The sequence below is a fragment of the Zeus faber genome, assembly GCF_960531495.2.
Source record: "Zeus faber genome assembly, chromosome: 15".
NCBI classification, from domain to species: domain Eukaryota; kingdom Metazoa; phylum Chordata; class Actinopteri; order Zeiformes; family Zeidae; genus Zeus; species Zeus faber.
In genome coordinates, this window is record NC_137194.1 from 2193364 (window position 1) to 2205214 (window position 11851).

Sequence of the window (11851 nt, forward strand, 5' to 3'; positions counted from 1 at the left end):
TTTTTATGTATTTATTATTATCATTTATTATAATGTATTATTATAATGTATTATTATAATGTATTATTATAATGTACAATTATTATTATTATTATTATTATTATTATTATTATTATTATTATTATTATTATTATTATTATTATTATTATTATCACTTTACTGAACTGATCTTGTGTTTAGACTGAACATCCTCCTACCGAGCATCTCTGTGTCTCCAGGTCAACTCGGTGGTCTGGTTCTTCCGGAAGCATCTGGATGGCGCCGAGGAGACACGGGCGCTGACAGATCTCCACGGCAACATGATTGTGGACGCCCAGCGGGTCCTGCGCAGCGGGGACCTGCGGAGCCGCTTCTCCATCCGGCTCTTCAGCCTGCTGGTGTTCCGGGCCGGGCCCCTGGACTCGGGCCTCTACCTCTGCGGCTCCACACGGAACGACTTCTTCAACGCCTACGACCTGGACATCCAGGAGGCGCACGCCCTCACCCTGGTCCCCAGGTGCGGCCGGATCTAAGGAGTAATGATTTTCCAAATGTTGTTTTTTCCTTGTTTATTTTCTGTGTTGTATTTTACGGCAGCTAGGCTGGCTGATCCCTCTGCAGCCTTCTATTGACCCCACAAGGTCAACATGCGGCCACTTGATTCCCAAATCACTGGAGCCATGAGTGACACTGAGTTGGGTCCGAAGGAGGGGGCGGTCGGTCGGTGTGAATCACCTCGACGCCGATTGTAAAACACTCTGCAACAGCCATTGAGGCGGTGTGAACGCAGCTTAATGTACCAAGTCTTGGCAAGAAAAGGAAGCTGCTCCACAGGACCCTTGGCTCACACTCCTCAAAAAAACATTGCTTCCCTCGTTTATATCATGCGATGAACTGGTGCCCTCAGCAGACTCCCACATCGCTGGGAGTCATCATCGACACGTGGCCTCAAGGCTTCTGCTCAACAGCTCCATCCAAACGTCGAAGGTTGTGGTTGAATTCCAACACAAATGATGCATTGATGGTGTCGCCCTGTTACGTTTGAGTGACGGTGCTGTTACCAGGCAGGTCAAGGACACGGACACGTGTGGTTTGCTCCAATCAGAGACGATCTTGCATTTTAAAATGTGTTTTTATGAGAAATGTCTGCTCAGCTTGACTGTCGTCAATCACAACCTGAGTGTAGTGCTCTTCTGTCACGATGCACAATGCACGATGCACGATGCACGATGTACGATGGATGGATGGATGGATGGATGGAATACTTTACTTTCTTTGCTTTGCCTCTTGTACTTTGGAGTTGAACACCTTCGAAGTTGGATTTTCTGTTCAACAGGTTCAGCCCGACACCTGTCCCCACCCATCCACCTGCCAACGGCTCCGCCCACCAGCCAGCCAACGTCTCCGCCCACCAGCCAGCCCACGGCTCCGCCCACCACGGGCAGTACCAGGTGTTCACCCACTTCCAGCGCTGGTCTCACTGCGACCGCTGCGGCGTGGAGGGCGAGCAGGTGCGGGTGGGACTGTGCTACGTTCACTCCCACTTCCTGCACGTGCGCTACAGGAGAGCCAATCAGACCGCCGTGTCCTGCGGCTCAGGGGCGGTGCCCCGGGTGTTCGGCCTATCACGCCGCAGCAGGACTGAGGCCAAGATGGAGGTTAGGCCCTGTCACAGGACCTGCCCTCCACAAGCCCCACCCCCGTCCAACCTGGACTCTCTGAAGGCATTCCTGGGATTCAGGTATGGAGGGAGGTATAGATAGATATATAGATAGACAGAGAGACAGACAGATAGACAGACAGACAGACAGACAGAGACAGACAGATAGACAGACAGACAGATAGACAGACAGACAGACAGACAGACAGACAGATTGATAGAATTCACTGATTGGGCCCCTCTTCCCCGCTGCAGTACCCCCTCCGAGCAGCAGGGGGTGACGGTGTACTTCCTGAGCCACCCGGCCCGGAAGGTCCTGACCCTGGGCTGCCCCGGGTCCCAGCCCCGCCTGGCTGTGGCCTGGGACCGGGGCCCTGTTCCCCTGTACCGCTCACACCAGCTGTGGCCCAACAGCTCCGAGGCCCCCAGGGTCTACATGGACCCAGGACACCACCTGGTGTTCACCCCGGCCAAGACCCAGGACTCGGGTACTGAGACCTGCTGCAGCCCTCTATACCTCTACACCTTTACACCTCCCTCCATCACTCCATCCTTCTATACCTCTACACCTTTACACCTCCCTCCATCACTCCATCCTTCTATACCCCTACACCTCCCTCCATCACTCTGTCGTTCGATACCTCGAACACTCCATCCCTCTACACCTCCATTGCTCTATTCCTCTACACCTCCATCCCTCTATACCACTACACCTCCCTCCATCACTCCACCCCACTATATCTCTACACCTCCCTCCATCACTCCACCCCACTATACCTCTACACCTCCTTCCAACACTCCATCTCTCTCTTCCTCTATGGGTCCCTCCATCACTGCACCCCTCCATCACTCCATCCCTCTATACCTCACTCCATCACTCTATCCCCCATACCACTATACATCACTCCATCACTCTGTTCCTCCACCCCTCTATACCTCACTCCATCACTCCATCCCTCAATACATCACTCTAGCACTTTATCACTCCCAGTCTATGACACCATCACTCCATCACTTACAGCCAATTACTCCACCTCTCAACACTCCCACCCCATCACTGCAGTATTCCATGCTCTAGCACTGTAGAACACCGTCACTCTATCTATCACTCCATTCACACACCACTCCACCACCCCATCAATCTATCACTGTTGCCCTCCATCGCTCCATCATTGCCAGTCCAGCATGTACTGGTGGATGAGGCGTCGTGTGGAGAGACGTGTCTTTATTTGTCCATTTCAGTGTTTTGCAAATGACAAGGACAAGATGAATTTGGGAAGTTTCTGATGAAATGGTAAAAATGAGTGAATTGAAGCGTCCGGAGCCCTGACACCTTCTCACCAACGCAACAACTGACGTGGTTGTTCTCGTCGCTCTTCCAGCTCCTGGCCGCTGTTACCGCCTGTTTGGGTGTGGACTGCTCTGACCCTGTTGTTTTCCAGGCACGTACTACTGCTGGCTGCAAGGCCGACGCGTGGCCGAGGTTCGCCTGCTGGTCTACGGCCACTTTGGGCGCGGCGAGGGCGTGACCTCTCACCCCGACTTCCCGTGGGCTCTGAGGACGGTGCTGGTGTCCTACGCTGCCATGACAACCGTCTTCATCCTTCTGCTGCTGGCGAGAGCTGGAGTCCAGCACCGCAGACGTAGATTCACTTTCTGGAAATAAAATGTATGTAAATGTAAATGTAATGTAAAAGTAGTGACAAAAACAAAGGAAAAATGTTGTTTATCACTATATATATATATATATATTTATATATATACAGTATATATTTATATATATGCAGTATATATTTATATATATACAGTATATATATATATATATATATATATATACACAGTATATAGACAGTATATATATATATATATATATATATACACAGTATATACACAGTATATAGACAATATATATATATATATATATATATACACAGTATATAGACAGTATATATATATATATATTTTTTTTTTCTTTTTTGGCTTGTGTGTTTGTTTTTGAATGAACATTTGACTTTTAGAAAACATCCACCTCACATGGCCAATGTGGAGCTGTTCACGTTGCCTGGTTGATGTGATGGAGCTGAGGGCCTCCACCCAAGACAAGACATTGACTTTTTGTTTCTCCCTCCACAGTTTACAAACCATCTCTCTCTCTCTTCACCTCCCTCTCCACCTCCCCTCCATCTCTCTCTCTCCCTCCACCTCCTCCACCTCTCTCTCTCTCCCCCTCCACCTCCTCCCCCTCTCTCTCCCCCTCCACCTCTCTCTCTCTCTCCACCTCCCTCTCTCTCTCTCTCTCCACCTCCCCTCCATCTCTCTCTCTCCCTCCACCTCCTACCCCTCTCTCTCTCCCCCCCTCTCTCTCCCTCCACCTCCTCCCCCTCTCTCTCTCCCTCCACCTCCTCCCTCTCTCCCCCTCCACCTCCTCCGCCCCTCTCTCTCCCTCCACCTGTTTGGCTCAGAGCTGTGAAGAGCTTTCTCCTCACGATGAGATGAGAGAGATTAGATGGAGAAAGAGAGAGAGAGAGACGGGTGAGATGAGTGGGGAGAGAAAGACAGACGGAAAGAGAATCAGGTGGACAGAGGCAGACAGACTGGCATAGAAAAGGGAGACGTCAGACAGACAGGTAGACAGTCATTTAGCAGTCCTCAGAGCATAGATCAGGTGTCTCATTACCAAGCTCTTCACAGCGACACGTCGGGCACTTGAGGGTGAGGCAGCTGGGCCCTCTTCACCTCCTCCCTCCCTCCCTCCCTCCCTCCCTCCCTCTCCTCTCAACCCACACTTCCCCTCTGTCTTGTATTCTCTCTCTCTCCCCCTTCCCCACCTGTCTCAACCTCATCCTCCTTTCACACCCGTTCTTCTCTCTCTGTCTCTCTCTCTCTCTTTCTCTCTCTGTCTGTGAGAACATAACAAATAATAACAAATAAACCTGATGCTGAGAAATAAAAATAATACAATAAATAAATAAAACATGTGAATAAAATAAAATGATTGATATGTAAAAAGATGATGATTGTGCTGAGAGGGCGCGGCTCCAGGGCTCCAGGATGCGGCTCCAGGACGGGGTGTGAACTGTGATGGTGGTTAAAATGTTGTGACTTTGTGCAACATGTTTGACTGAACCTATGAACGCAAAAGGCCTCAGACGGCCCCAGTGGGAGCCAGGACCCCAGGTTGGGAACCCCTGATCTACAGCAACTTGCCCGCCGGTCCCAAGAAGGGTCCTGTACAGCCTCCACGGTCCTTGAGCAAGGCAGGTGCTGACCGGGTCCCTGGGAGCTGTACGACTGTCAATTTCCTTGTAGTTGTCAGACGACCTCAGAGGCTCCACCCACTCGCTTCACCGGTGATTTGGGGAAAAGTTCACATTGGCGAGATGACGCGGTGCAGGCGGTGCCACAGCGGCTGAACCACAACTGTACAACAAAACCAGCTGCACCTGCACTCAGTGCTCGTATGAATATATATATATATATTTATATATTTTGACTGTTGACCCCTGCTGCTCCTTCAGAGGAGGAAGAGGAGGAGGAGACAGAGTAGGAGGAAGAGGAGAAGGAGGAGGAGGAAGAGGAGGAGGAAGAGGTGGAGGAGAAGGAGGAGGAGGTGGAGGAGGAGGATGAGATGGAGGAGGAGGAGAAGGAGACGAGAGCGATGAAGAAAGTTCCTGTCAAACAAGCTTCCTTCCTTCTGTGCGCTCAGATCCCCTCATCTGGGCTCCACTGCTCAGCCTGGTTCCTGCTTGATGAGCTCATCCATTTCTCCTCAAAGTCAAGTTGTTCTCTCGACTTAATGATGCAAATGTAGAAATTAAATCTAATTTTACACACACACACACACACACACACACACACACACACACACACACACACACACACACACACACACACACACACACACACACACACACACACACACACACACACACACACACACACACACACACATACACACACACACACACACACACACACACACACACACACACACACACACACACACACACACACACACACACTCTCTCTTTCTCTACAGTAACATCCAGCGCTGTGATTGGCAACAGATCTGTATCTAATATTGGAAATGAATTTCTCCTGGGAATGTGTGTGTGTGTGTGTGTGTGGATGGCTGATCTTATCTGTCAGCCAACATGTGGCTTTGGTTCTGTGACTGGAACGCTAATGAGGGCACAAGCACACACACACACACACACACACACACACACACACACACACACACACACACACACACACACACACACACACACACACACACACACACACACACACACACACACACACACACACACACACACACACACACACACACACACACACACACACAAAGACAAATACATGCAAACACACAGTAACCTGCACATACACACAGTTAAAGCTAAAGAGCTAAAGAATGTTTATTTTAAATACAATTTGAAATAAACAAATTTAAATATGTTACAATATGTAAAATTGTTTATAATATAATTATATATAATACATATACATGTTTATTTTACATACAGTAGATACTGTATATATATATTACAGTATAATATAAGACATATCATACTGTTGATCTAATTGTGTTAGCCTGGCTCGTGAAGAATACGTCTAGCCACCCTCCCATTCAAACAGATTTCCAGGGCCAATCACAAGCGCTGATCTAATTTGTGGTGGATCGGGTACGATGACAACGCAGAGGAGCCCCCTGAGGCACCTGACCAAGATGGCTGCCGCTGACATGGAACGGTCTTTTGAATGTGTGACAGGAGGAAACCAACTGGACGGATCATTTCTCTCAAAAGCTTTTGTTAAGATAAGAACGATGTTTGTTTTACTTCCCACGGGAGTTGGTAAAAGTTTTTTTTTTTTAATATGATATATAAAAAACAAAATCTTTTACCAAATCCTTCAATATTATTGAGTCAGTCGTCACTGACAACATGCGACATTAAGACAAAAACAACATTAAGGCATCGAAAGGAAACAATGATAACATTACAAACATGACTCCACACTTGATAAGACATTCAACATGATAACATGACATCAGATAAATATTATATCAAAAAAATACATATATGTAAATAAATAAATAAATAAATACAAATAATAATGATGAAATTTAATAATAATAATAAAGACAATGATATTAATTAATAATTAAACAGAAAATGTAGGCACTAAAATCAAATGTCTTTAAACAGCTCTCGTGTCACACACTCTGGAGGATTTCTTGTGATTTATGACCTGGACGGACTTGAAATACTTCTCAAAATGAACCTTGAAAGATTGAAACGATGGACGAGGCCTTAAAAACCGAGCTTTACCGACGCGACGCTTCCCTCGTGAAGCGACGACGTTGACAGTCGGCTCAACTTTCCGCGTTTTGTTTCCATGACATCGTACTGGGGAGGAACGAGGAGCAGCCTGTCTTTTCGCCTGCCCCGAGGACGCCGGCGCCCAGGTCGGAGCCACCTGAGCGCTCCCTCCCTGGACCCAAGCCCCCGGGCCGGACCACCCCGCCCAGGCGTGGACCTCCACAGCCCCGGAAGCGAAAGCCGCACTCGCTTCCCTCCCCCGAGCGCCTGAGAAGCCCCCGCTGCGGCCGGGACGTCCGCAGCCTCCACCCGAGGAGGGGCTCCACCCTCGAGCCGGGGGGGAGTTCGTCGCCGGGGGTCGTCTTCCGATGCGTGAGCTCCGTGCGGTGCACACGGACGTGCTGGAGGCCACGCTCTCCACCGCTTCCATCAACGCCCTCAGACGCCTCTTCGCCATCAGGGCCCCCAGGAACCAGGCCAGGTCAGACCACGGGACCTGCTTTGTGGGAGCCTGTGAGGAGTCAGGATGGAGAGAGAGCTACAACCAATGAGAGCAGACATGGAGGCGGTCTGTCTGTCTATCTGTCTGTCTGTCTGTCTGTCTGTCTGTCTGTCTGTCTGTCTGTCTGTCTGTCTATCTATCTATCTATCTGTCTGTCTGTCTGTCTGTCTGTCTATCTGTCTTTCTGTCTGTCTGTCTATCTATCTGTCTATCTGTCTGTCTGTCTATCTATCCGTCTGTCTGTCTGTCTGTCTGTCTATCTATCTATCTGTCTGTCTGTCTGTCTGTCTGTCTGTCTGTCTGTCTGTCTGTCTGTCTGTCTGTCTGTCTATCTATCTATCTGTCTGTCTGTCTGTCTGTCTGTCTATCTATCTATCTTTCTGTCTATCTATCTGTCTGTCTGTCTATCTATCTGTCTGTCTGTCTATCTGTCTATCTATCTATCTATCTATCTGTCTGTCTATCTGTCTATCTATCTATCTGTCTGTCTATCTATCTGTCTGTCTATCTATCTATCTATCTGTCTCCCTCTTCATCTCTCTCTTTCTACCTGTCTCTGATTTCACGTCTCTCTTCTTCTTGGCCTCTTGTCTCTCATCACTCGTTCTGTCTCACTCTTCCCATCTGTCTCTCTGTCTCTCTCTCCCTTCCTGTCCCTCGCTTTACATCTCTCCCTTTCTTTCTATCTCTCTTTCTATGTCTGTCTCTTTCTCTAACCCTCCCACCCCCACCACCCTCCCTCCTCCCTCCCCCACCCCCACCACCCTCCCTCCTTCCTCCCTCCCTCCCTCCCTCCTCCCTCCTCCCTCCTTCCTCCCTCCCTCCCTCCTCCCTCCTTCCTCCCTCCTCCCTCCTCCCTCCTCCCTCCCTCCTCCCTCCCTCCCTCCCTCCCTCCTCCCTCCCTCCTCCCTCCCTCCCTCCCTCCCTCCCTCCCCCCTCCCTCCCTCACCCTGGGTATTTACGTTGGATCTTTCTAAATCCCTCCATCCGTCCTGAGGCTTATCAGCCGCCGCTTTGATTAAAGTGTTAACCCGGCTTCACCCTCCGTCTTTTATTATAGCCTCCATCGCTCTCTCCACCTTTAATTTCCTGCTGGCTTCCCGGCATCTTTCTTCTCGTTCAGCCTTTCATCCCCCTCTTCTCCTCGTCCATGGGTTCTCCCTGCTCTGTCGTTCTTTCTCCACCGTTTGACTCCCCCTCCCTCTCCACCCTCCTCTGTTCCGTTTCATCCCTCGCTCTGGTTTGCGTTTCACCTCCACCGTGGTTTTCTTCTTCTTCCTCCTCCCTGCAGTTTTGGGTGAGCAGTGGAAACTGTCAAGATGTGTCACTTCCTTCTGCCGCCGCCTCTCCTTTCCCAGCTCCACCTGAACGTGCTCTCCGTCCAAGCTTCCAGATCGGCGCTAGATGCTGTGACGCTCCCTGCTCCGGCTTGTTGCTCCTCATTCATAATTAGTATTTTTTTCCTTCCTGTCAATTTGCATTTTAATTAAACCTTAATACCCCTGTGGGCTAATGACGGGAGGAGGAACCCAAGGCACTGTATATATAAATATATACAGTGTGTATATATATATATATATATATATATATATATATACACATGAGGGATAATTAGGTAGACAGCTGGAGCAGACAGAAGGTGGAGGGAACGCTGAGGACACCTGGTGGCCAGGTAAGGAACAGCATCAGACGTCGCTTGGGTCCATGGACGTGGACGCCATTGACCCGGCCGTTCTGCTCAGGACCGCCGCTCGCCCAGGCGACCCGGTACTGGAGTCCTCCGCTTTACTGTCGGATGTCCAGCCAGCTGTGGGTGATGGAGGTGAAATGGAAAATGGCCTCTCCAGTGCAGCCATGCAAGGCGTGAACCCGCTTGTCGGGAGCAGGGAGGTCGTCAGTGTCTTGCTCAAGAACCCTTAAACATACGAGCAGGTGGAACCGGGCATCAAACTAGCAATCGTCCGAGTACCAGAGCATCCCTCTGGACGACCTTGAATGACTGTCAAGGACCCGTGGGAGCAGGAGGACAGGGAGCAGCAGGGGTGGCGTGAAAAACGTGCAAGGTGGAGTAATGCTGAGGGAGCTGGAGATGGAGCTGGACCACAGTCTCTGGTTCCACATTCCTGCCCCTGCACACCTGTCCCCACCCATCTCCACCCATCCCCACCCATCTCCACCTGTCCCCACCTTCCTTGTCACTCTCCCTGTATTGAACCTGTTCCCCCGTTCACTCTATCTTTGTCAGATCGCTGTTGCATCCTCTGTCCTACCCCCTCTGTTGCATCCTCTGTCCTACCCCCTCTGTTGCATCCTCTGTCCTACCCCGTCTGTTGCATCCTCTGTCCTACCCCCTCTGTTGCATCCTCTGTCCTACCCACTCTGTTACATCCTCTGTCCTACCCCCTCTGTTGTATCCTCTGTCCTACCCCCTCTGTTGCATCCTCTGTCCTACCCCCTCTGTTGCATCCTCTGTCCTACCCCCTCTGTTGCATCCTCTGTCCTACCCCCTCTGTTGTATCCTCTGTCCTACCCCCTCTGTTGTATCCTCTGTCCTACCCACTCTGTTACATCCTCTGTCCTACCCCCTCTGTTGCATCCTCTGTCCTACCCCGTCTGTTGCATCCTCTGTCCTACCCCCTCTGTTGCATCCTCTGTCCTACCCACTCTGTTGCATCCTCTGTCCTACCCCCTCTGTTGTATCCTCTGTCCTACCCCCTCTGTTGCATCCTCTATCCTACCCCCTCTGTTGCATCCTCTGTCCTACCCACTCTGTTGCATCCTCTGTCCTAGCCCCTCTGTTGCATCCTCTGTGTTGTTTCACTGTGTTTGATCCTCTTCCTTCTGACTGTTCTCCTGGTTTTGTGTTCATCAAACTGCATCGTGACATATTTAATCAATAACAAGTTTATATTTTAACAGAAAGACACGTGATGACGCCTCTGATGCGGCGCAACACAAGAAGGAGCTTGTCAGGGATGTCAAATTCACAGGAGAGGCTAAATAAGCAAGGTGTGTGTTTCACTCGTCACACACACACACACACAATAGCAGCCTGCTCATCCGGTTCCTCTGGATGGACATGGGTTCAGAGCCCTGGTGTTCAGGTGTCTGTGCAGGACGGAGCGATCGGATGATACAGAGTCATTCAGTCGGAGCTCAGAGTGAAAACCACAGAACCAGTGTGTTACGGATGATGCTGGGAGCCGCCCAGTACAACCACAGTCTGCTACTGGGGACATTGGGAGCTTGACAAACACACAAACGCGCGCGCACACACACAATATGTGTCTATGTCAATAAGTGTTGATTTTTGATGTGGAGCCCAGAGCCTGGTGTTCCTGCAATTTGACACAATTTTGACTTGTGAGTTTGTGTGTGTGTGTGTGTGTGTGTGTGTGTGTGTGTGTGTGTGTGTGTGTGTGTGTGTGTGTGTGTGTGTGCGTGCGTGTGTGTGTGTGTGTGTGTGTGTGTTTGTGTGTGTGTGTGTGTAGGTTTCACACCAGCAGATTGAGAACAGGAAAGGTTCACACCTCAGTTACAACCTTAAAATGTTCCCCTGGACATGGACCCGGGGCCGGTGCGACGCCCCAACACTTCCCCCTCCGACACAAAGTGACTGTGACATTGAAGCAGCGCGACCGTGAAATGTGTCCCCTGTGCATGTCACACATCAAGGACACTGTGTGTGTGTGTGTGTGTGTGTGTGTGTGTGTGTGTGTGTGTGTGTGTGTGTGTGTTTACAGCAGTGAGGGAGTGGAATACTAAAGAGATGAGATACAAAGCATCAGGAGCGATATCGATAGAGCGACACATGAAGAGAGAGAGAGAGAGAGGGATGTGGAGAGGAAGACACAGACCTGATTGCCATGGCAACCTGTCACTCTAAATAAAGGTTTAAACATTGACCTAAACATTGTGTGTATGTGTGTGTGTGTGTTTGCATGTTTGCATGTGCGTGTGTGTGTATAAATTTGTGTATGTGTGTATGTGTGTGTGTGCGTGTGTATCAGTAACTGTACGTGTGTGTGCTTGCATGCATGCGTGCATGTGGGTGTGTGTGTGCATGTGGGTGTGTGTGTGTGTGTGTGTGCATGTGTGTGTGTGTGTGTGTGTGTGTGTGTGCATGTGTGTGTGTGTGTGTGTGTGTGTGTGTCTGTGTTTGTGTGTGTGTGTGTGTGTGTGTGTGTGTGTGTATGTGTGTTTGTGTGTGTGTGTGTGTTTGTGTGTGTGTGTGTGTGTGTGTGTTTGTGTGTGTGTGTGTGTGTGTGTGTGTGTGAGCGTGTACTTTATCCAGACTAAATATTATGATAATCCTGCTTAAACGTTTTTTATCATGGATCCATCTCTTTGGGATGGATCTCTACTGTTAGTTTTGGGATTTCTATG

General features: G+C 49.6%; 1 protein-coding gene across 1 annotated transcript in view; it reads left to right on the forward strand.

Annotated features, from left to right (window-relative positions):
• The window catches only part of LOC307240645 (Ig-like V-type domain-containing protein FAM187A), a gene marked incomplete at both ends in the record, with an annotated part of 9882 nt that extends 1049 nt beyond the window's left edge, over nt 1-8833 (forward strand). The window contains 6 exons of the mRNA XM_080014484.1: nt 219-496; nt 1316-1720; nt 1895-2127; nt 3082-3282; nt 7147-7444; nt 8824-8833. Coding sequence (XP_079870610.1) covers nt 219-496; nt 1316-1720; nt 1895-2127; nt 3082-3282; nt 7147-7444; nt 8824-8833 — 1425 coding nt within the window. The remainder of the gene's footprint in view (nt 1-218; nt 497-1315; nt 1721-1894; nt 2128-3081; nt 3283-7146; nt 7445-8823) is intronic.
• Between the last annotated feature and the right edge of the window lie 3018 nt (nt 8834-11851).